This window comes from Bos javanicus, chromosome 25, assembly GCF_032452875.1.
Source record: "Bos javanicus breed banteng chromosome 25, ARS-OSU_banteng_1.0, whole genome shotgun sequence".
NCBI classification, from domain to species: Eukaryota; Metazoa; Chordata; class Mammalia; order Artiodactyla; family Bovidae; genus Bos; species Bos javanicus.
Window position 1 is genome coordinate 28,373,736 of NC_083892.1, and position 24,142 is coordinate 28,397,877.

At 41.2% G+C, this 24,142-nt stretch overlaps 1 protein-coding gene across 4 annotated transcripts in view; it reads left to right on the plus strand.

Moving 5' to 3' along the window:
* The window catches only part of LOC133238571 (S-adenosyl-L-methionine-dependent tRNA 4-demethylwyosine synthase TYW1), a 148,228-nt gene that overhangs the window by 58,273 nt on the left and 65,813 nt on the right, over window positions 1-24,142 (plus strand). For all 4 annotated transcript variants that reach the window (XM_061401827.1, XM_061401828.1, XM_061401829.1 and 1 more), the window contains 2 exons: window positions 6,268-6,445; window positions 17,214-17,349. In XM_061401827.1, coding sequence (XP_061257811.1) covers window positions 6,268-6,445; window positions 17,214-17,349 — 314 coding nt within the window. The remainder of the gene's footprint in view (window positions 1-6,267; window positions 6,446-17,213; window positions 17,350-24,142) is intronic.

Genomic DNA, 24,142 nt, shown 5'->3' on the forward strand with positions numbered 1-24,142 from the left:
AAGTATTAAAAGAATAAAAGTTCATCATTAACCAATGTCCCCCCCCCACCAAAAAAAAAAAAAACAACCCCAAAGAAATAGGAATACTCTGTGTTGAACCTTATGTCCTTTTTCTGGGTTATTCAGCTTATTGGTATGACCTTAGGATAAAAATTCTGGAATCTTAAGTTTCTGCGTCAGCATCTTTCAGTGACATAAAGTGCATGCATGCGTGCTCAGTCGCTTCAGTCATGTCCAATTCTTTATGACCCCGTGGACTGCGGCCAGCCAGGCTCCTCTGTCCATGGGGATTTTCCAGGCAAGAATACCGGAGTGGGTTGCCATGCCCTCCTTCAGGGGATCTTTCCGATCCAGGGATCGAACCTTCGTCTCTTATGTTTCCTGCATTGGCCAGCAGTTCTTTACCACTAGCATCACATGGAAGCCCAAGGTCTTTACCTCCAGTCTAGAGGCTGAATTAGAGACGTTGTGTCTGGGGGCAAGTAAACCATTTGGGTGCCTGTGGTGTTGAACTCATGGGGTCTGGATTGGCCATTGTCCAATATGGGGCATTGTCCAATATCAAAAGAACTTTAAAAGACTGTCCCTTATCAGCAAGGTACTTCCTGACTTCAGGGACAGAGCATCCATGGAACCAATCCAGAAAAAGTCTTCCCATTGTCCACACCTTCTTTTTGTACAACCAGAAGACTGGCAGCTGGTGTTTATTTTATCCGTTCAAGGCTCAGGGGTTAACAACTTTATAGAGAAGAGCAGTCGTAATCATAAATCTGACTGCATTTGCCTAGCACCATGGCATTAACCTGCCCATTCCTGCCTTAAATTCTGGTGCTGGCTTCTCTTCCTTACTAATAAAATGTCCTTTGAAGCCTTCTTTGCACCCCAGCATAGGGCACTTTTGACTACATTAAAAACCCGTTCAGGCAGGTATCCTTTCTTCTTAATGATTTTCTTTGCTGAGAATTCCTTTGCTGCCTCTTGGTTGGCAGAAGCTGCTCCTCCTGTTATCTTGACATTTTAAAAGTCAGACCTCTTTTTAAAATCATCAAACCATCCTTTGCTGGCATTCCATTCTCCAACTTTAGATCCTTCACCTTCCTCTTGCTCTAAGTTGTCATATAATGACTTCACCTTTTGAATCATATTCGTCTATAGGTATGTCTTTCTTATAACAATCCTGCCCCACACATAAAAGCTGCATTTTCAATACGAGATAAAAAGACATTTTACAAAAAGCTCAAGGTTTTCACACCTGCTGTAGCTGCAGCGACCACTTCATGAATTTCCTTTTCTTTTTCTTTTTTTTACAATGGTCCTCCCACTGGACTCATTTGTCTTGAAGTGGCGGGCAACCGCAGCTGCAGACTTGACTCTTGGTGCATATCAAGCCATTTACCCTTTGTCACTTTTCTCTGCTTCTTGGGAGCATCACGTATCATATGGGTCCGTGCTGTTATTCAGGGTTTACGGTATTGCACTAAACATGATGAAAACTGTGAGAGAACTTCAAACCTGTACTGCAGTGAAACTGACTAGAGAGACAGCTGCTCACGTGATGATGACCCTCACCTGGAGTTTCAGACAGATACTTGCAGCACTCCTGCTCAGTGCCCTAGCAACAGGAGGTGCTAGGAAATGTGTACAGTGTTACAGTCTATACTGATCTTTACCTTTGTTTACATTTCTGTCAACTGGGAGTGGTGCTATACAAGGTCTGTTTGTGTGAGTACATTTTGATACATTTTAACTTAAAAAAAATACATGTATATTTTATGATAGTAAATGATAGAGGAGTATCTACATGTTTTTTATGCATTCAGGATACACCTAAGTTTTAAATTTTTTTGGATATTACTGTGTTATGGGGTGCATCTGTGAGACTTTTCAAATTGTCACAAATCTTCAAGAACTTTTATATAAATAGGAATTTCCAAAAATTATATATATATGTATATATATATATGTATATATATATATAAAAGAACTATATATGTGTGTGTATAAAAAACCACATACACGTCAACCTGCACTCTTCCAAACCTTGTTGTTCAAAGATCAACTGTATGTTGAATTGAATGGAATTACCGTTTTATTTAAAATAGAAAATAATTGAATTTATAGAACAATTCATGAAATAATTATCATAACGAAATATTTGCAGCTAAGATTAAAAAAAATGCTTATGTGCTGGGCTTGGTACCAAACTAGTTATTTCATGTGGCTTATTTCACTGAATTCTCACAACTGTGTGCGCATGTGTGTGTGTGTGTGAATTCCCCACGTTATACATCAGGGCATAGGTGTAGAGGGGATGGGTGGCTTGACTCAGGACACAGATCACCCTAGTGGCAGAGTCAGAGTTTGAACCTGGGGCATCTGACTTCCAGTGCATCTGACTGCCTTGCCAGTACTCAGTCATTCTTCTTTCTGAGTTTTAGGTTAATTTTACCACTTCAGATTAAATCTGCCCTTCAGCTCTTCTGCTCATGGGGAGATTAATGATGTTTCTTTTTTTTACAAAAAGAAAATTTTATACTTAATGCTGAGTTGTCTTGGCAACACAGAGTGAGTTAAGTATCAAGTTTTATTTAAAACCTTGATTCACTTAAGATTTTAGATTTCAGTAACTTAAAAAATTATCCATCTCCAATACTGACATGAAATACATTCTTAGAATTGCAGTTAGATAGTCATAAAAGAAGATAAAACCTGCCACTTTTAGATTGTTCTGATTTTAGCCTGTATTATGTTGATTTTGATGGCTTGGGCGTTTACTTGCACTTGCTTATTTCCAAGTAGATTGTGTGTGAGTGTACGTGTAAAATAAAGTCACCTCGTGGAAACTAAAGCACAAGCAAGCAGTGAAAGGTAACTTTATTTTCTCCAGATTTGTCTTCCTTAAGGCGATAGTTACTGGGATTTAATTATTTTAAGAAACCAGGATAAAGGTGATGATAAAAACACGTCCTTAATGAATGTTTTGTGTGTGTACTAGGCCATCTGCTAAAGCCTTTCCAGGCATTATCTCATTTAATTCTAACAAACATTCTTTGGGGTAAATACTGCTTATAGTGAAGAAAATACATTTCATGAGTGACTAAGAAATGACTGAGAAGGTGTATGAATATGCTTCTCCTCACTTCTAATCTTGGTGAAGAGGAATATTATACTCTTTAGAAAGAATGTATTTTTCAAAAAGTACCTAGAGAAAGTAGCATGGATGCGTATACAGTAACATATGTAAATAGATAGCCAATGGGAATTTGCTGTATGATTCAGGGAACTCAAATTGGGGCTCTGTAATAACCTAGAGGTGTGGGAATGGGCTGGAGCTGGGAGGGAGATTCAAGAGGGAGGAGACACATGTATACCTATAGTTAACTCCCTAGGACTGCAAGGAGATCAAACCAGTCAATCCTAAAGGAAATCAGTTCTGAATATTTATTGGAAGGACTGATGCTGAGGCTGAAGCTCCAATACTTTGGCCACCTGATGCGAAGAACCAGTTCATTAGAAAAGACTGTGACTCTGGGAAAGATTGAAGGCAGGAGGAGAGGGGGACAGCAGAGGATGAGATGGTTGGATGGCATCACTGACTCAACAGACGTGAGTTTGAGCAAGTTCTGGGAGATGGTGAAGGACAGGGAAGTGCTGCTGCTGCTGCTAAGTCACTTCAGTCGTGTCCGACTCTGTCTGACCCCATAGACGGCAGCCACAGGCTCCCCCGTCCCTGGGATTCTCCAGGCAAGATCACTGGAGTGGGTTGCCATTTCCTTCTCCAATGCATGAAAGTGAAAAGTGGAAGTGAAGTCGCTCAGTCATGTCCGACTCTTATCGACCCCATGGACTGCAGCCTACCAGGCTCCTCCGTCCATAGGATTTTCCAGGCAAGAGTACTGGAGTGGGGTGCCATTGCCTTCTCCGAGGGAAGTGCTACAGTCCATGAGGTCTCAGAGAGTCAAACATGATTGAGTGATTAATTCATGATGTATGACAGAAATCAAACCAATATTGTAAACCAATCGTCAATCAATTAAAAATAAATAAATATTAAAAAAATAAAGACCTGGAGAGAGCACCAAATCCTGACCACTAGACCACCAGGGAGACATTACCATATGTAAAACAGATATCCAGTGGGAATTTGCTGTGTGATGCAGGGAGCTCAAATCCAGTGTTCTGTGACAACCTAGAGGGCTGGGGTGGAGTGGGAGGTGAGAGGGAAGTTCAAGAGGGAGGAGGCATATTTATACCTGTGGCTGATTCATGTTGCTGTATGGCAGAAACCAACACAGTATTGTAATTAATCCTCCAATGAAAACTAAATAAATAATAATAAAAAAGAGCCTAGAGATAATGGACAGAAATGTCTGAAGTAAAGAAGATTTATTTTTATTTGCCTTCTTATGCTCTTTCCAAGCCTTTCCAACTCATGTTAGATTGAAGGATGCTAATGAATGCTTTTTATTTATTAAAAATAATTTTTTTTCTTTTTTCCCCGTGAATGCTTTCTGTGTTGGGCCAAAAGCAGTACTGCTTGACCTATGCAGTCCACTCGAGTCACATGGGGAGCATTTAATAAATACTAATGTCTCAAGCTCATCCCCAAAGATCAAGATTTAATTGGCTTGGGATACTGCCTGGATGCTGAGATTTTTTAAAAAATTCCTTAGGTTATTTCTCAACATCTAACTACAGTGGAAATCCATGGTGTGTGCCAGTGGTTCCCCAAGCTTGACTGCACAATGGGATCACCTTGGGAGTTTCAAAAACTCCTGATGCCCAGGCCCCTCCCCCAGATGGTGATTTTATTGGCCTGGGCTGTGGCCTGAAGTTTGGAACGTTGAAGATAGTCCCAGGTGATTCCAGTGTATTTCTAAGTTTGGAGACTGCTGGTTTATGCAGTGGTTTTCTTTTTTAAAAAATTGTTTTAAACTGATAGAAATTTAAAAAGAAAAGTTAGTTATTTGGCTGCACCGGGTCTAGTTGTGGCATATGGGATCTAGTTCCCCGACCAGGGATGGAACCTGGGCCTCCTGCATTAGGAGCCTGGAGTCTTAGCCACTGGACCCGCAGGGAAGCCCCTGTGCAGTGGTTTTTTACCTTGGCTGCACATTAGAATCACCTGGGAGACTGTTAAAGCTCCCATGACCCTGGCTTGCACCCACTCCAGTTACATAGAATCTTTGGCGCTGGATCTTGGCAGCTCTAGTTTTCCAAATCTTAATTCAAAATACTTGAGGGACGAAGGAAGGCAATGATTGGGGTAGGAGAGGCTATTCTTGGGCTTCTCTTGTGGCTCAACTAGTAAAGAATCCACTTGTAATGCAGGAGACCTGGGTTGGGAAGATCCTCTGGAGAAAGGAAAGGTTACCCACTCCAGTATTCTGGCCTAGAGAATTCCATGGACTATACACAGTCCATGGGGTCGCAAAGAGTTGGACATAACTGAGCGGCTTTCACTTTACTTGCCTTATGTAGCTATACTGAGTTCATTTTCTTAGACCAACATGATGGAATGCAGAGCTAAGAAAATTATGAAAAGTAATGTATTCTATGTTCCAAATAATTAGCTAATAATAAAATTAGTTTTGCCTGCTTTATTGATATAGTTTAAATAGTATTAAAGCCAAGGATGAGATTGCTGGTTTAATCATTGTAGGGTTTTCTTTTTTTTTTTTTCTGACTTAATGTGGCTCAGCTGGTAAAGAATCTGTCTACAATGCAGGAGACCTGGGTTTGATCCCTGGGTTGTGAAGATCCCCTAGAGAAGGAAAGTTTATGTCTGCTCTCTTAGTGCAGTAAGCAGCATGTCAGTCTCATAATCTGAAGGTCCTGAGTTTGAACCTCAGACAGGGCAGATCATTCTTTTTGGGATTCCCTGGTGGCTCAGACGGTAAAGAGTCTGCCTGCGATGCTGGAGACCTGGGTTCGATCCCTGGGTCGGGAAGATCCCCCAGAGAAGGAAATGGCAACCCTTTCCAGTATTCTTGCCTGAAAAATCCCATGGATGGAGGAGTCTGGCAGGCTACAGTCCATGGGGTCACAAAGAATCTGACACGACTGAGTGACTTTCACTTTCAATAATTTTAAGGGTCCCCCCCTCCCAGCCCTTGTTTTGTATTATTTGGCTGGTATCAAAAATGAATTTTCCCTCTAAAATCAAAGAACCATTAAGAAAAATTAAAAATTTTTTAATTATGGAAAATAAAAGTGACATCCTCTATTTGTACCTTATTGAACTTGGTCCTTTCCACTGTCTTCCAGGGGTGCCAGGCGTCAAAGAAGAACGCTTTGAAGAAGGAATGACAGTAAAGCACTGTGCGTTGTCTCTCGTGGGAGAACCCATCATGTACCCAGAAATCAACAAGTTTTTGAAGCTACTTCATGAGTGTAAAATCTCCAGTTTCCTGGTCACAAATGCACAGTTCCCTGCGGAAATTAGGTGAGTGGTCTCGCCTGTCAAGATGATGCTTCTTGAATCTTGTGTTTGACTAAGAAGTAAAACTAATAGGTATTGATTCAGAAAGGATTTACTCATTTCTAACTATGTATAAATGTTGGCTTTGAGGGGTCAGAGCACCTGCTCCTAAACATCAATTCTATTGGGAAAGATAACATTTGTTTAAAGAATAGAGGCAAAAAAAATTGCTGGGGGAGTTCAACAGAGAAGTCATTTTTTTTTTTTTTTAGATGGGAGAAGTGGAGTAAAAACTTCTCTGAGAAGGCTTATTAAAATTTGAGTCTCAAAATATGGCTGTGACAACCTAGAGGGGTGGGAGGGAGGTTCTAGAGGGAGGGGACATACGGATACCTATGGCTGATTCATGTCGATGTATGGCAGAAACCAACACAATATTGTAAAGTAATCGTAAGGAGAGAGCAATTGGCCAGGTGGCGGTGGTCAGGCTCTCTTGCCCCACTCCACTCACGTCCTGCTAGCTGGGATCATTTGTGGCACTGTGCGTGTGTGTGGTGGTGTGGTCCTATGTAAGCACCACCTGAAAAGCTCTTAGAGGCAGAGTAGAGTTGTGCTGCGGAGAAGGCAATGGCAAGCCACTCCAGTACTCTTGCCTAGAAAATCCCATGGATGGAGGAGCCTGGTGGGCTACAGTCCTTGGGGTTGCTACGAGTCGGTCATGACTGAGCGACTTCACTTTCACGAAATGGAGTAGGAAATGGCAACCCACTCCAGTGTTCTTGCCTGGAGAATCCCAGGGACGGCAGAGCCTGGTGGGCTGCTGTCTATGGGGTTGCACAGAGTCGGACACGACTGAAGCAACTTAGCAGCAGCAGCAGCAGCAGCAGAGTTACGCTGAGTTGAGCTGCTGCTGCATCAGCCATGAGCCAGTAAAGCATGTCTGCAGTTCCTATGGCCCTTGCATCTTCTTCCAGCTTCCCTGCTCATACCTTGGCTGCACTGGGTTCGGCAAACAGTGAGATACAGCAAGATAGTAATTATCCTCCAATTAAAAAAAATAAATTTTAACAGTATGGCTGGGATTGGTACTTGGGGAGATAGGAAACTGTAGGTTTTTAATAGCCTTTCCCTTCTCCAGGGGATCTTCCCAACCCAGGGATTGAAGCCAGGTCTCCCATATTGCAGGCAGATTCTTTACCAACTGAGCCACCAGGGAAGCCCAAGAATACTGGAGTGGGTAGCTTATTCCTTCTCTAGCAGATCTTCCCGACCTAGGAATTGAACTAGGGTCTCCTGCATTGTAGGCAGATTCTTTACCAACTGAGCTACCAGGGAAGCCCAATTTAAAAAAAGTTTTTTTAAAAATATGGCTGGGATTGGTACTTGGGAAGGAGATAGGAAACTGTTGGTTTTTAATAAGAACTACCTGAGAAAGATACAGAATTGGGGTCTTTGGGATACCACTATGTAAATATAATTGATTTGGACCACAGAGGGTGCAGAAGAGCCTGGCAGCAGTTGAACAGGTTGGGGCGACGACTTCAAATGCTGTTCTTTAGGAAGATCTTGCTTTCTGCAGAGTAATCTGCCAGCATGTTTGTATAAAGTGGGAAGGCCAAGAAACAGGAAACTGGATAGGAGATGGTAAGGTTTGTTTAAGAGTTGTAAGGATGAAAGGAAGACAGAATGAGGAGTCTTCAAAAAGGTGTCATTGACATTGCACTTGAAAACATGTGGATTATTTTCAGATATCTTTTGATATTGATTTCTAACATAATTCCACAGTGGTAAGAGAACAGATTCTGTGATTTCAGTACCTATAGACCATGAAATTTTTGCACCTTGTTTTATGTCCTTGGATATATTCCAGTGTCTCCTAGTTTATAGTCTATGGGAACTTGAGTTTATATCCTACTGTTGTGTGAAAATTGTATAAATCTTAATTATGTTGAGTTGGTTCATGGTGCTTTTTGGATCTACCATATCCTTCTACTTTTCTGTCTATTCATTCTGTTAGTTTTTGAGAGTTTGATATTGAAACTCCAACTAAAAATCTTAATTTTTCTACCTAAAAAAATAATCGTAATATATAGCGGAACTATATGTAACTTTGTTCTGTGTTTTCCAAGTCTGCTGTATATGTGTTGTCATACTTTCATAATTTAAAAAATAAAAAAGAGGGAAAAAAGGTGTCATTGAGGCATGATAGATAGATAAGCTTGGCAAACTGGATGGCTCTGTGAGCCCTGCATGGAAGAGGACTTAGCTGATGACTGGGAAAGTTCCAGCCAGGTTGATTGCTAGGATAGTGGGGCTCTGTAACAGTAGAGGGATCCGCCATACTCTGGTATTTTCAAAGAAACTCTTGACTTTGTTAGCTGGTCTTCCCTTGACCCACTTACAAGTGTTACATTCAGGCTAGTGGCCTTTTTGGGATACTCAACTTTTCTTTAAGAGGATCTCAGTTCTCCCTCCAGCTCCAAAGCATAGGGTTCCTTACTGACAGTTCTCCCACAGAAGGGAGTTTTCACAGTGAGTGGTCCGTGAGGATTTATGGAAGATAGGAAAAAATACCTTAGGCAGATGAGAAAGCTTTATGTTTTTATTTGTCAACATGGCAGCTAATAAAACTGACAAGAATGTGACATTTAATGATAGAGCTGTTGAGGATTAAACAACAACAAAAACCCCTTCTCTTGAGAAAAAGTCCTCTTAGTTCCACAAAAGCAAGTGTTTTTATAATAGTATTTTTGATAGGCATGAAACTGAGGTACCCTAGCATGCATCAGTTACCTTCTGCTGTAATCATTTTCCTTGGGACCGAGCCACTCAAACTCGCCACCATTCGTTTGGTTTCCAGGACAGCGAACACTTCAGGTGGTGCGAAGCTGATGCATCTGGAGAGAGTAGAGACGCCCAGTGCCCTTTCCCCCTCATCTTTTTATCCAGCAGTTTTCTGAGTTGTAATCTTGAAAATAAACTATTAATAGAAAGTAAACTGTTTTCCCTGAGCTCTGAGAGCTGTTCTAGCAGATTATCAAACCCGAGGAGGGGTCATAGGGCACGCAGATCCACAGGCAGTTGATCAGAAGCACAGGTGGCAGCCTGGGACTGTGACTCGTGTCAGAAGTAGGGGCGGCCTGGGACTGAGTCCTGACCCGGGAGGTCTGTGCTGACTCCAGCGATTTACTGTCAGAATGGAATTAAACACAGGACACCTAGCTGGTGTCTGCAGAGAACTTCAGGCCTCCTTGGTGTGGAGAGGAACCACACATCTGGTGTCAGAAGTGGTGTGAGTCAAAAACCAGATAAGTGTGTTCTGAAGTGATCTAATGTCATAAAAACAGCACTTCATACTTGGTGCTTGGCAATTTTTGCCAGATTGTCTTTTTTTCCAAAGGTTTCCAAAAGAAATCTCTTTTATGCAGAATCTCAGGATTTAAATGTTGGCTCAAAAAAAAAAAAAAAAAAAAAGCTTTTAAACGTGGTGCAGGACAAATAAAACCTACTCCTTATCAATTGCCAGTTTGAGATTTCCAGTCTTAAGAACCCTCCGGGCCTTCCAACATAACTCCGATTTTTTTTTTTAATTGAATTCCTGAAAAACACTGAGTCCCAGTAGGTTCAAGGCCACCCTCTTTGTACAGGGTACAAAGTACAGGGTACAAAGTCTGTTTTGCGCTACAGTAGACGACAAACCATGACCATAAATTCTCCCTCTCCTTGTATCCGCGATCTTTGTGCTGTAGCTCTGAGTGTCCCCCCACTGACTCCAAGCTCGGCCACGTGACTTGCTTTGGCCAGGAGGAAGTGAGCGAAGGTGACAGAAGCAGAGGCTTGAATGATGTCTCTGCACCGAGGCTTGCCCTTTCTTGCTGCTCTCTGAAACCCTGCCACCATGTGATCAACTTCAGACTTGCTGGGGGTTAAGAGGCTGCACACACAGAGGCCCCAGCTGTCCCAGTTGAGGCCATCATGAACCAGCCAGTCCAGCAGATGTGCCAACTGAGACTAGCAAAGGCAGCCAGGATGAACGGACCTCCCAGCCCATCCACAGAATTTCAAGCCATGTCTCTTGGGTCTCCTGCATTGGCAGGCAGGTTCTTTACCACTAGCGCCAGCTGGGAAACAGGATCGATTGAAATCGTTGTGATCGATCATTGGTGATGAACTCAGTCTCTTATCTAGCTCGTCTCCCTTTCCTAGAGGTTGTGGGTGGGGCTGAAAGTGCCAACCCTCTAATCACTGGGTTGGTTCTTTTGGCACCAGCCCCCTGTCCTCAAGCTGTCCAGGGGCCCACCAAGAGTCACTTCATTAATATAAATTCTTGTTTGGTGGAGAGGGGCTCATTAGAGATAACAGAAAACACATCTCTCACCTCTGTCACTCGAGAAATACCAAAATTAGGAGCTCTGTGCCAGGGATTAGGGACAAAGACCAAGTGTCTACTTGTTACTATCTGACAATATCACACTAAGGAATGGTTATCCATTCAAAAGCCTGTACTTTTCAGTTTGCCGTGCTCTCCACCACTTGGCTGTCTCCTCAGCCCTGAGGCTGAGTGTCATCTACTACTTGTCAGAGGAATCGCACTGTTGAATCCCTTACAGCAGAGAAATTTCCGTCAGCATTTCTAACAGGCATGAAACAATGGAAGGCAGACAGAACACCACATATCAGAAAAATAGAAGCCTATTGCTTGGGGTAAGGCAAGAATATTCTGGAGTGTTTCACACACAGTCTGTGGTTCGGTGTCCAGAGAACCTCTTTTTCGTTTAGAAGTGGCTTGTTTCGTTTAGAAGTGACTCGCATCGTATCCTTGGCTCCTGCAGACACGTGAGTTTAGGACTCTTAATTCTGGAGACTGCATGATCTGTGCTGACATTCAGCCCTGCCGTCAGAAAGGCCCATCGCACCTGGATAATGCTGTCCCACTGGACCGCTGCATGTTGTTCCTTCCTGTAAACTGTTCTGTGCTAAGGTGTCAAAGACCTCCTGAGACATCTTGTTCAAAGCAGACCATGTGGCAGAGTAAGGAAGGTGCTGAGTGTGATGTTCCACAACACTGAACCCAGTTTTTTTTTTCCTTCTATTATTTATTTATTTGGCTGCATGGGTCTTACTTGCGGTATGTGGGTGCACAAACTCTCTAGTTGCGGTGTGCAAGCTAATTGTGGCATGCAGGTTCCAGAGCACACAGGCTCAGTAGTTGCTTCGTGTGGGCTTCGTTGCCCCACAGCATGTGGGTTCTTAGTTCCCTGACCAGGGATCAAACCCGTGTCCCCTTCATCCCAAGGCAGATTTTTAGCCACTGGACCACGAGGGAAGTCCCCTGAACCTAGTGGGTCCTTTCCTTTGTGGGTGTTCGAATCCTAAAACTGTCTCCCTCTTTGTGAGTGTATTAGAGGGTGTAGAGTCAAGTGTACAGCCCTTTGTAGACTGACTTGCTCTTAGCTTCATCTTCAGTTCACCTCTACACAATTTTCTTGTCCACTGTTTTTAAGTTTACATTTAAAATCTTATATTTTTTCTTTTTTGATACATACAGTTAATTCAAAGCTTACTCCCTGCCAGCAGGCTTATTGTAAGAAGACAGAGCTCTGTTCCATTTTTAACTATGACACAATTAACATTTAACTTCCCACACCTCCTCCACCACCGCGGAATTTGTCCCTGTGTGTGTTTACTTTTGAGCATCTTCATCAAAACTATGTGTGAGCTTCATTCTCTTTCTTTCACTTCTTCCACTTGTGCTTCTGTTATTTTGTTTGCTTCGTGTTTTTGCTATTAATAGGATAGTCACTATAGGTGTTAGAGAAACTCTGTAAATTGGACATCTCTTCACATATTACTTAGTAAATGTTTGAAGAAATGCATGAATTTTAATAAAGTAAAGTTTTCTTGTGTTTATCAGCTCAAAGTGGCTATAGATAACAGCGACAATGAAATGAAGATTGGTTATAAATACTACTTGCTCCTTTCCACAGAAGTCTCTTATTTCCTCCTAGCCTGTTTTGTTTTTGTTGTTGTTGTTGTTCAGTCACTAAGTCATGTCCGACTCTTTGCGACCACATGGACTGTGCACGCCAGGCTTCCCTGTCTTTCATGATCTTCCAGAGTTTGCTCAAACTCATGGCCAGTGAGCCAGTGATGCCATCCAAGAATCTCATCCTCTGTTGCTCCCTGCTCCTCCTGCCCACAATCTTTCCCAGCATCAGAGTCTTTTCCAGTGAGTCAGTTCTTCCCATCAGGTGGTCAAAGTATGGGAGCTTCAGGTTCAGCATCAGTCCTTCCAATGAATATTCAGAGTTGATTTCCTTTAGGATTGACTGGTTTGATCTCCTTGCAATCCAGGAGACTCTCAAGAGTCTTCTCCAACACCACAGTTCAAAAGCATCAATTTGTCGGCGCTCAGCTTTCTTTATGGTCCAACTCTCATGTGCGTACACGCCTACTGGAAAAGCCATAGCTTTGAATATATGGACCCTTGTTGGCAAAGTGATGTTTCTGCCTTTTAATATGCTGTCTAGGTTCATCATAGCTTTTCTTCCAAGGAGCATCTTTTAATTTTGTGGCTGCAGTCACCGTCAGCAGTGATTTTGGAGCCCAAGAAAATAAAATCTGCCACTGTTCTGTTTGTATTAAGTTTAAAATATAGTCTTCTTTTTTGTCTATGAATCGATGGAATACTTTTCAGAACTATGCTTTTCTGGATGAGCTAAAGAGAGAGAGGTAGCACAGTGAAATGAGGAGGAGCTGGGTTGGGCTCTGTCTAGAAGAGATCTGAATTTGAATCTTGACTTGCTTTCTTATTGTCTTTCTGACATGGGGAAGATAACTTCTCAGTGGCTAGTTACTCATCTGTAAAATGATCACAGTAATAACGACCTCCTTGTAGTGACATTGTTAGTGCATAATAATATAATACGTGAGAAACACCATTGGAAAGATAGGCTATGTAGTATCAGTCAGGTGTACTTTAGGCAAGAACCATTACTTGAGATGAAATGGGGCATTTCCTAATAATAAAATATTAAACCCACTAGGAACATAAAGCAGTATGTTTGTATATATGTCAGAATTTGTAAACACTCAGTAACATAATCTCAAAATTGACAGAACTCTAAGGAGAAATAGCAAGTTTTTAACACGCTTCTCTCAAGTGGATAAAACAAGTAAATCAAAATCAGTAAAAGTAGTGAAGATTTGAATGGCTAAATTAACAAGTTTAGTCTATATGGCAGAAATAGAGTATTGAAACTTGACACTTTGGAATGTAAATTCTTAAGAGCACAGAACTTGCTCTCAGAACAGTTAACAAACAGCCATGTGCTCGGCATTACAGCAGGTTTCAAGAAAGTGTTGAAATCATTTAGAGCACAGTATCTGAACACAAGGCAATTAAACTATGAATCAGTACTTAAAGATAACTAGAATATTCCAATATGTGTATAACTTAGTGTACTTCTCACTTGCTTATGGTCACTTTGGTTATTTTTTTATTAATAGGAGCATCAAAGTTACTGCTGAATTCCCTTGATTTCTTGTTGTTCAGTTGCTAAGTCATTTTCAACTCCCTGCAACCTCGTGAACTACAGCACTCCAGTCTTCCCTGTTTTTCACTATTTCTCAAAGTTTGCTTAAACTTACATCCATTGAGATGGTGATGCTATCCAATCATCTCATCCTCTGTCACCCTCTTCTCCTCCTGCCATCAACCTTTCCTAGCATCAGGAAAGGTTCCAATGAGTCGGCTCTTCACATTAGATGGCCAAAGTTATTTGAGTTTCAGCATCAGTCTTTCCAGTGAATATTCAGGGTTGATTTCCTTTAGGATTGACTGATTTGATGTCCTTGATTTCTTATAAACATAAATTTGTCTCCCTTTTTTCCTTTCTGTAGAGATGAGTAGGTTCATTTTAGGTAGGACCTTGATATGATTATTGAGATTATTCTGGGTAGAATGAGGCCTGATCTCTAAAGAAAGGAAGAAGGAGAGGATTTTTATGTTCAGTTACTGTGTATTTCTATATACGATCATTCATAACTCAGGTTTAAAATTAGCAGGATGAAAGGTCATCACAATAATCATATCAAGATTCACAGGATGTTTTCACTGGGGATTGGGCTCAGACTTTATATCCTTTTCATTGTATAGTTTTTAATTACTCTCAACAGCATTGAGAGATTCTGAGACTCAGGAATTATTATGATAGTTTTAAGGATGTGACTAAAACCATCCTATCTCTGTATAAAATGGAGGCAGACAAATGACTGAGCTTGGAGCCTCATTGCCTGTTTTTTCAGGGAACAGAGGCCAATAGCAGAGACTCAGAACATTTCTCCAAGGTCCTTTTACTGCTTTTGAGCCACTTAGGAATGAACTCGAAAGCTCCTTAGGACTTTTCCTCTTCTCCATTCTTCCTCTGCTCCTTGGGAAAAAAATCTATAAAATTCCTTAATTATAGCACTTCAAACATCTAGTATTGACAAAATTCCTTATTGCTAGTATCAATGTCCAGGTCCCCCCCCCGCCTTTTTTGTGTGTGTGTGAAATGATGAGGGCTTGTGAAACAACTAAGGCCTTTGGAATTTACTGTTCATAATCTAAAGGCAGGTATGGAGGTGTAGTGAAAAGGTCAGGCTGCTTCCCATTTTGCATCAGGCAGCTTTATGACACAAAGTTCCGTGAGTTATTAGATGATGATAGCCTGCAGTATCCATTAAGATGATCTTTTTTAGTTTTGTAAAACACAAAGTCCAGTTAGACTAGTTTATTTTATTAAAGAGGCCCCCAGCAAAAGGGGTGGTGAGACAAGTTGCCGGCATTATAGTTACAGTCGTTTTGCGTTTCCAGTAATTGATGTCCTTTGCTCAGTAGTGACACATTATTGAACTTTTAAGGATTCCTTTTAGATATCATATCAGCCCTGGAGAGGGATTAAAGCAATGAGAGTCTGCCGTGTTTTAATCATTCTTTCCTAGCTTTGATCAAAGCTTCCCCACTTTTAACAACTTTGACTTTAGCCCCTTCTGGTTTTTCCATATGTCACTAAGCCAGATCATTACAAGCATTCGTTTGGCCTACATTCCTTTAAAAGTTCTGTCAGTTGAAGTCAACGATATCCACTGAAAAGTAGCTTTCAGTGTCTACTGATATGACTGGGTAAAAAGAAAAATAGAGTTCCTGTCCGTCAAGGAAAGTTGTAAGGCCAACCCTGATAGATATAAAAGCACATCACCCCTTTGATGGTGAATTTTATGGCATGTGAATTATGTGTCAGTTTTTAAAAGGGCATAGACTTTGAAACCAAAAAAAACAACACGTAAATAACATTTTCGAGGTTAATATAAATTATGAAATAGTTATAGGAAATTAATAATAGAATTTAGTAAGGATTATTAAGGGGCAATTTATTTCTTTCTCGAAATTCACTGAAGAGAGTGAATTATGAGACCCATTGGCAGGGAGAACAGAGAGGCTTTGGAAAAAGTACAATCTGAGCTTTAAACATAACTGGCAAGAAATGTGGTAGATGATTACTTTGTGAAATGAGCCAGTGAGTTTGAGAGAAGTGGGGAATGAGTGGTACTGACGGATGCAGATTAAGAAGGCAAAGAAAATAAAAATCTGCAACATGTGTTTTTCTTCTGGGTTGTGCTGTTTTGTGAATATGTTGCTGCCCTTCTGCTAACTCTGCTTTGCTGACGGCCCTCGGAGTAGGTCATTGTTTGTCCACGCAAGGCTTGACTGTCAACCCACTCCTGTTCTCAGAGGCCTAGACAAGGCCTTGGTGTGGCTCTATGTGCTTCAGAGAAGACTTGTTCTTGTTCCTTAGAAAACCCCATTAGCAAATGGATGATGGGAAGTGGCCCATCAGCACAGATCCCTGGAGAAGCCTTAGTGGCAGAGTTTTTGGAGAAGCTTCGGTCTGAGAGCCCCTTGTAATTGAGCTGAAAGTGCCAGAGCTAAAGCTTGATCTTGTTTTATTTTCCACTGAAGAGAGACCTGTTTGAAGAGAGACCAGTTTTAAGTAATCAAATGTTTTCAGTTCATTAGGGATGGTGTCCAGTCATTTTAAAGAATAACCAACTGATATTTCATTCTGTTACAATGTCATGCATGCTCAGTCCTGTCTGACTGTTTATCACCCCATGGACTTAGCTCACCAGGCTCCTCTGTCCATGGGATTTCCCAGGCAAGAAGACTGGAGTGGGTTGCCATTTCCTTCTCTAAGGGGTCTTCCTGACCCAGGGATTGTACTTGCATCTCTTGCATCTTCTGCATTGAAAGTGAAAATGAAAGTCCTCAGTCGTGTCCGCCTCTTTGCAATCCCATGGACCATAAAGTCCTTGGAATTCTCCAGGCCAGAATACTGGAGTGGGTAGACTTTCCCTACTCCAAGGAATCTTCCCAAGCCAGGGATCAGACCCAGGTCTCCCACAATGCAGGCAGATTCTTTACCAGCTGAGCCACAAGGGAAGCCCAGGAATACTGGAGTGGGTAGCCTATCACTTCTCCAGAGAATTTTCCCAACCCAGGAATCGAACCAGGCTCTCCTGCATTGCAGGCGAATTTTTTACCATCTGAGCTATGAGGGAAGCCCACCAGCTGAGCCACCAGTGAAACAAATCATACCTTCAATTTCTGGGAGAAGTAGAAGCCTCTAGACCCAGTGACATATTTAAGCACTGCATCTATTACAGATTGTAAGTTTAACATTATGAAGAGCCTGACTTATGTGTAATTTTTTTCTGTTGCGTTTTTTTTTTTGAATTTTGAATTACCAAGGGACCTCAAACCAGTTACCCAGCTCTACGTCAGTGTGGACGCTAGCACCAAAGACAGCCTGAAGAAAATCGACCGCCCGCTCTTCAGGGATTTCTGGCAAAGATTCCTTGATAGTTTAAAAGCCTTGGCTGCAAAGGTAAGAGTTATGACATCTTTAAAAAAAAAAAATGGAGAGGTTTTTCTTTTCTTTCTAAAAAAGACTAAAATCTGCAACTTTTTTTTTAAGACTTCCACTTTTATTATTCAATATATTTATTTATCGACTTCCTCTTAAGTTTCTAGCACTGTGCCTTATATATGTCTTTGATGTATTTAGAGAGAGGGATGCATACCCCCAAAGCTAATTAAACACAGTTAAGCTGCAGTACGTAGCAACCCTAGAATATGTTTAAATACGAAATTAGTTTTCCTGAATTTCTAGAACAAAATTACCTACCCAGTAAGGAACTCAACCCCAAAGCGTCCAAATTTGATGTCTTTTCCTGCAAACCTTCGCCCCTTCTTAAGTCTCCTTATTCTTTTCGACCTAATGTACTGCTTCTTCTCCATTGGCCTGCTGTCAGTATTTGATATTTTCTGTTCTACCTTAAAAAAAAAAATCAATTAAAAAAAAATTTTGGCTGTGCTGGCTCTTCGTGTGTGCATGGACTCTCTTAATTGCTGTGTGCGGGCTCAGTTGCCCTGGGGCATATGGGATCTTAGTTCCCCTACCTGGGATCAAACCTGTGTCCTCTTCACTGGAATGCGGATTCTTAACCACTGGACCACCAGGGAAGTCCCTTGCTCTGCCTCTTCTTCTCTTGTAGTCGTTTTCCCCTTTCTTGTTCTCTTTGCTTCTGCCCTGCAGTTCTTCATGTTCTACCCAGATCTGATATTGATGACCACTGTAGGAGCTTAAAAAATGGGTTTCTTATTCCTAGTGGGATTCAAGAATCCGCATTTTAAACATCTTGGGGGACTTTTGATGTGTAGCCGAAGATGGTAGTTGGTATCCCAGAAAACCTGCCCTTCCCTCTTTTGCCCTTCCTGCCCCATGGCTGTCTGGCTGCAGTGGACATTTCCAGGCTCGTCGTTCACCATCTTCCCCAGGAATGCTACACGTCTCTACTCATCTTGCCATTTCTGCAGGTGTGCCCAGCACTTTTCTTGAGAGCCCAGACTGTCCTTTCTTTCCACTTCTTTGACTTGCAGAAATTCTCTGCAACCTTCAGGTCTCAGCTTCCTTACTACCTCTGCTGTGAAGCTTTCTCCAGTTGCAGATAGCTGCCCCGTCTCCCTTCCTAAGTTTCATATCTGTAAATACACTTCATTTCCTCTATTTTATCCTAGCTTCCCTCTCCCGAACTGGATTCCTTACTCATATCTGAATTTTATCTAACATGGCACACTTTATGGTATTTGTGTGCTATGCTTAGCCATTCAATCGTGTCCGATTCTTTGTGACTCCAAAGGGCTATAACCTGCCAGGCTCCTCTGTCAATGGGGATTTCCCAGGCAAGAATACTGGAGTGGGTTGCCATGCCCTCCTCCAGGGGATCTTCCCAACCCAGGGATCAAACCCAGGTCTTCTGCATTGCAGGCAGATTCTTTACCATTTGAGCCACCAGGGTATTTGACAAATGTTTGTTAAAAGAGTGAATGAGACTCACCAGAGCTCTGTAGTGGTAAGAGGTACTGTATACATTTTCTTTATTTTTCAGCTGATCACATTCCATACTCGCTCCTATCCCCCCTGCCCGATTTTATGCTTGAGAAATTAAATCAGTGCCTTTTTTGGTGATTAACACTGACATTATATAAGACATGAAAAATAGGCATTAGTTTCTGATCCATCTTGGATTATTTATAAAACTAGCAAGTCAACATCTGGCTTGGTTGCTAAAGTCTCTTTGGCTGTGAACTTTACCTTCAGGTGTATCCTCTTCGCTTGTTGCTAAGACAGGAACATGAAAATCAGAATGGGTTTAAATGGAAGTAAACAGCAGGGTTGGCAATATCAAACACATATGATACACACAGCTCTGTATAAAATAGATAACTAATAAGGGCCTGAATGGTCTAGTGGTTTTCCCTACTTTCTTCAATTTACGTCTGAATTTGGCAATAAGGAGTTCATGATCTGAGCCACAGTCATCTCCTGGTCTTGTTTTTGCTGACTGTATAGAGCTTCTCCATCTTTGGCTGCAAAGAATATAATCAATCTGATTTCAGTGTTGACCATCTGGTGATGTCCATGTATAGAGTCTTCTCTTGTGTTGTTGGAAGAGGGTGTTTTTTATGACCAGTGCATTTTCTTGGCAAAATTCTATTAGCCTTTGCCCTGCTTCATTCCGTATTCCAAGGCCAAATTTGCCTGTTACTCGAGGTGTTTCTTGACTTCCTACTTTTGCATTCTAGTCCCCTATAATGAAAAGAACATCTTTTTTGGGTGTTAGTTCTAAAAGGTCTTGTAGGTCATCATAGAACCGTTCAACTTCAGCTTCTTCAGCGTTACTGGTTGGGGCATAGACTTGGATTACTGTGATATTGAATGGTTTGCCTTGGAAACGAACAGAGATCATTCTGTCGTTTTTGAGATTGCATCCAAGTACTGCATTTCGGACTCTTTTGTTGACCATGATGGCTACTCCATTTCTTCAGAGGGATTCCTGCCCGCAGTAGTAGATATAATGGTCATCTGAGTTAAATTTACCCATTCCAGTCCATTTTAGTTCGCTGATTCCTAGAATGTCGACATTCACTCTTGCCATCTCTTGTTTGACCACTTCCAATTTGCCTTGATTCATGGACCTGACATTCCAGGTTCCTAAATCAAATCCCTTATGATTATACAGTAGAAATGAGAAATAGATTTAAGGGCCTAGATCTGATAGATAGAGTGCCTGATGAACTATGGAATGAGGTTCGTGACATTGTACAGGAGACAGGGATCAAGACCATCCCCATGGAAGAGAAATGCAAAAAGCAAAATGGCTGCCTGGGGAGGCCTTACAAATAGCTGTGAAAAGAAGAGAAGCGAAAAGCAAAGGAGAAAAGGAAGGATATAAGCATCTGAATGCAGAGTTCCAAAGAATAGCAAGAAGAGATAAGAAAGCCTTCTTCAGCGATCAATGCAAAGAAATAGAGGAAAACAACACAATGGGAAAGACTAGAGATCTCTTCAAGAAAATTAGAGATACAAAGGGAACATTTCATGCAAAGATGGGCTTGATAAAGGACAGAAATGGTATGGACCTAACCGAAGCGGAAGATATTAAGAAGAGATGGCAAGAATACACAGAGGAACTGTACAAAAAAGATCTTCACGACCCAGATAATCACGATGGTGTGATCACTGACCTAGAGCCAGACATGCTGGAATGTGAAAGTCAAGTGGGCCTTAGAAAGCATCACTACGAACAAAGCTAGTGGAGGTGATGGAATTCCAGTGGAGCTATTTCAGATCCTGAAAGATGATGCTGTGAAAGTGCTGCACTCAATATGCCAGCAAATTTGGAAAACTCAGCAGTGGCCACAGGACTGGAAAAGGTCAGTTTTCATTCCAATCCCAAAGAAAGGCAATGCCAAAGAATGCTCAAACTACTGCACAACTGCACTCATCTCACATGCTAGTAAAGTAATGCTCAAAATTCTCCAAGCCAGGCTTCAGCAATACGTGAACCATGAACTTCCAGATGTTCAAGCTGGTTTTAGAAAAGGCAGAGGAACCAGAGATCAAATTGCCAACATCTGCTGGATCATCGAAAAAGCAAGAGAGTTCCAGAAAAACATCTATTTCTGCTTTATTGACTATGCCAAAGCCTTTGACTGTGTGGATCACAATAAACTGTGGAAAATTCTGAAAGTGATAGGAATACCAGGGAAGACCACCTGATCTGCCTCTTGAGAGGTTTGTATGCAGGTCAGGAAGCAATAGTTAGAACTGGACATGGAACAACAGACTGGCTCCAGATAGGAAAAGGAGTACGTCAAGGCTGTATATTGTCACCCTGCTTATTTAACTTATATGCAGAGTACATCATAAGAAACGCTGGACTGTAAGAAACACAAGCTGGAATCAAGATTGCCGGGAGAAATATCAATAACCTCAGATATGCAGGTGACACCACCCTTATGGCAGAAAGTGAAGAGGAACTCAAAAGCCTCTTGAAAGTGAAAGTGGAGAGTGAAAAAGTTGGCTTAAAGCTCAACATTCAGAAAACGAAGATCATGGCATCCGGTCCCACCACTTCATGGGAAATAGGATGGGGAAACAGTGGAAACAGTGTCAGACTTTATTTTTGGGGCTCCAAAATCACTGCAGATGGTGACTGCAGCCATGAAATTAAAAGACGCTTACTCCTTGGAAGGCAAGTTATGACCAACCTAGATAGCATATTCAAAAGCAGAGACATTACTTTGCCAACAAAAGTCCATCTAGTCAAGGCTGTGGTTTTTCCAGTGGTTACGTATGGATGTGAGAGTTGGACTGTGAAGAAAGCTGAGCACCGAAGAATTGATGCTTTTGAACTGTGGTGCTGGAGAAGACTCTTGAGAGTCCCTTGGACTGCAAGGAGATCCAACCAGTCCATCCTAAAGGAGATCGGCCCTGGGATTTCTTTGGAAGGAATGATGTTAAAGCTGAAACTCCAGTACTTTGGCCACCTCATGCGAAGAGTTGACTCATTGGAAAAGACTCTGATGCTGGGAGGGATTGGGGGCAGGAGGAGAAGGGGACGACAGAGGATGAGATGGCTGGATGGCATCGCTGACTCGATGGACATAAGTCTGTGTGAACTCCGGGAGTTGGTGATGGACAGGGAGGCCTGGTGTGCTGCGATTCATGGGGTGGCAAAGAGTCGGACACGACTGAGCGACTGAACTGAACTGAATAAGGGCCTACTGTATAGTGTAAGGAACTACTCAGTGTTCTGTATGGCCTAAATGCAAAAAGAGTCTGAAAAAGAGTGGAATGTTTATATGTATAACTACCTGAACTACTTTGCTGTACACCTGAAACTAACACAGCATTGTAAGTCAACCGTACTCCAATAAAAATGAAAAAAATATCAAACACATATGAGATTGTTATCCAGGCCTATCTGAGTCAGAGTGTGGAAGATGACAAGTAGGCATTAGCAGACTGGCTCAGTAGTCTCCTTTTTTCCTTTTGGCCAAAAGTTTCCACAAATGCATTCTTTAATTATTTGTTGACATATCCTGATTTACAGTGTTGTGCTCATTTCTGCAGTGCAGTGAAGTGACTCAGTTATATATCTATATATTTAATATTCTTTTCCATTATGACTTATCCTGGGAGATTGGGTATAGTTCCCTGTGCTATACAGTAGGCCCTGTTGTTTATCCACTCTAAATGTCATAGTTTGCCTCTACTGACCCCAGATTCCCAATCCATCCCTCTCTCCCTCACCTCCTTGGCAACTACATGTCTGTTCTCCATGAGTCTTGATTCTGTTTTGTAGAAAGGTTCATTCGTGTCCTATTTTAGATTCCACATGTCAGTGATATCATAAGGTATTTGTCTGTTTCTGACTGACTTTACTTAGTAAGACAGTTGTATCTACATTGCTGCAAACAGCATTGTTTCATTCTTTTTAATGACTGAGTGGTATTCCATAGTATATACGTTCCACATCTTTTGGAAGAACGTGAAGATGTCTTTGACCCAGTATGGAAATTTAGCAAAAATACAGAAGGCAACTCCTGGTTCAAAGCAGCACAAAATGAATTCTTATCTTGAAGTTACAAGCCTTTGAATGTCCAGTTCAATTGTAAGTAGTCTAGATTGACTCATTGTTAGCCATGTAGTAACTTAAAGTTCTACAATATTTTCTAACCCATGACCTTCTTACATATAACATCATATTTGTGTCCATGTAACTCTAGTTGGAAAAGTTTCTTGGGCTGTTTAAACTAGCTGCCTGCAGTTTCAGATAATTGCTTTCTAAGCGTTTTGTAGCACTTAGTTTATGTTTCTCATTCTTCCATTGTTTATATTGTCATTTAGAAAAGATCTGTGGCAGGAAGCTGCTGCCAAAATAACAAGTCTTAACTCAAGCTATGTTATTTCCTTTTGACTATCTGATATGATGGTACATTAGATAATTATTAAGAAAATTCGACTTTACTGCTGTTTAATACTAGAAAATAAGACATTTATGTTGTGGCTATACTTTTTCACTAGGGCCAAATGTATGATTATTATAATCACATATCATTTGAGTTTTTAAATGAAAACTTTATAATAAAAGTGATACTTTAATTAGAACACCCATAGTATTATCTCCTGTTACTTGTTTGAGCATTTAATATACCTGAGCAAGGAAAAGCATTTGAACAATTTCTTAAACTTTATAAACAGAAATCTGATTTTTCCCAAGTTTTTCAGCCTATGTGTGAGCTTGTACCACCCAAAGTAGAAGGTAGCATATTTTGTTTTATTACTCTTGGCAAGTATAATGTTTATATTTCAAGATTTTTATCCTTTGTCAAAATGTTCCTTTTCAAATATGAGGGGAGAAATATATTGGTATTTGATTATGTAGGGCTAAAAAGCAATTTCGTCAAGATAACACAGCATAAAATGTGTTAGCTTCAGTTTCTGGACACGGCAGCTACTCGTCAAGGTCTTTTTTTTTTTAAAAAGAGAAATTCATTTTGTGCAAGACAACACTGCTTACCTTTGGCAGTAGACGTTTCATCAGCAGTGTGACCAGTTGTCTTTCTGCTGGTCCATTATTATGCCAAGCTGAAGATCCAGTAGGAAATGAAAGTAATTCATCTTTCCCCATGTTTGAGTAATAATGTTGATATTCTTGAAACCTCATGTTTGAAAGACAGAAATAATTCTCCTTATTACACATTCTTGGATGTTCAAAATGAACATTAGTTCAACGGATATGAGTATGCATTGAGCTGATGTTCTTGGA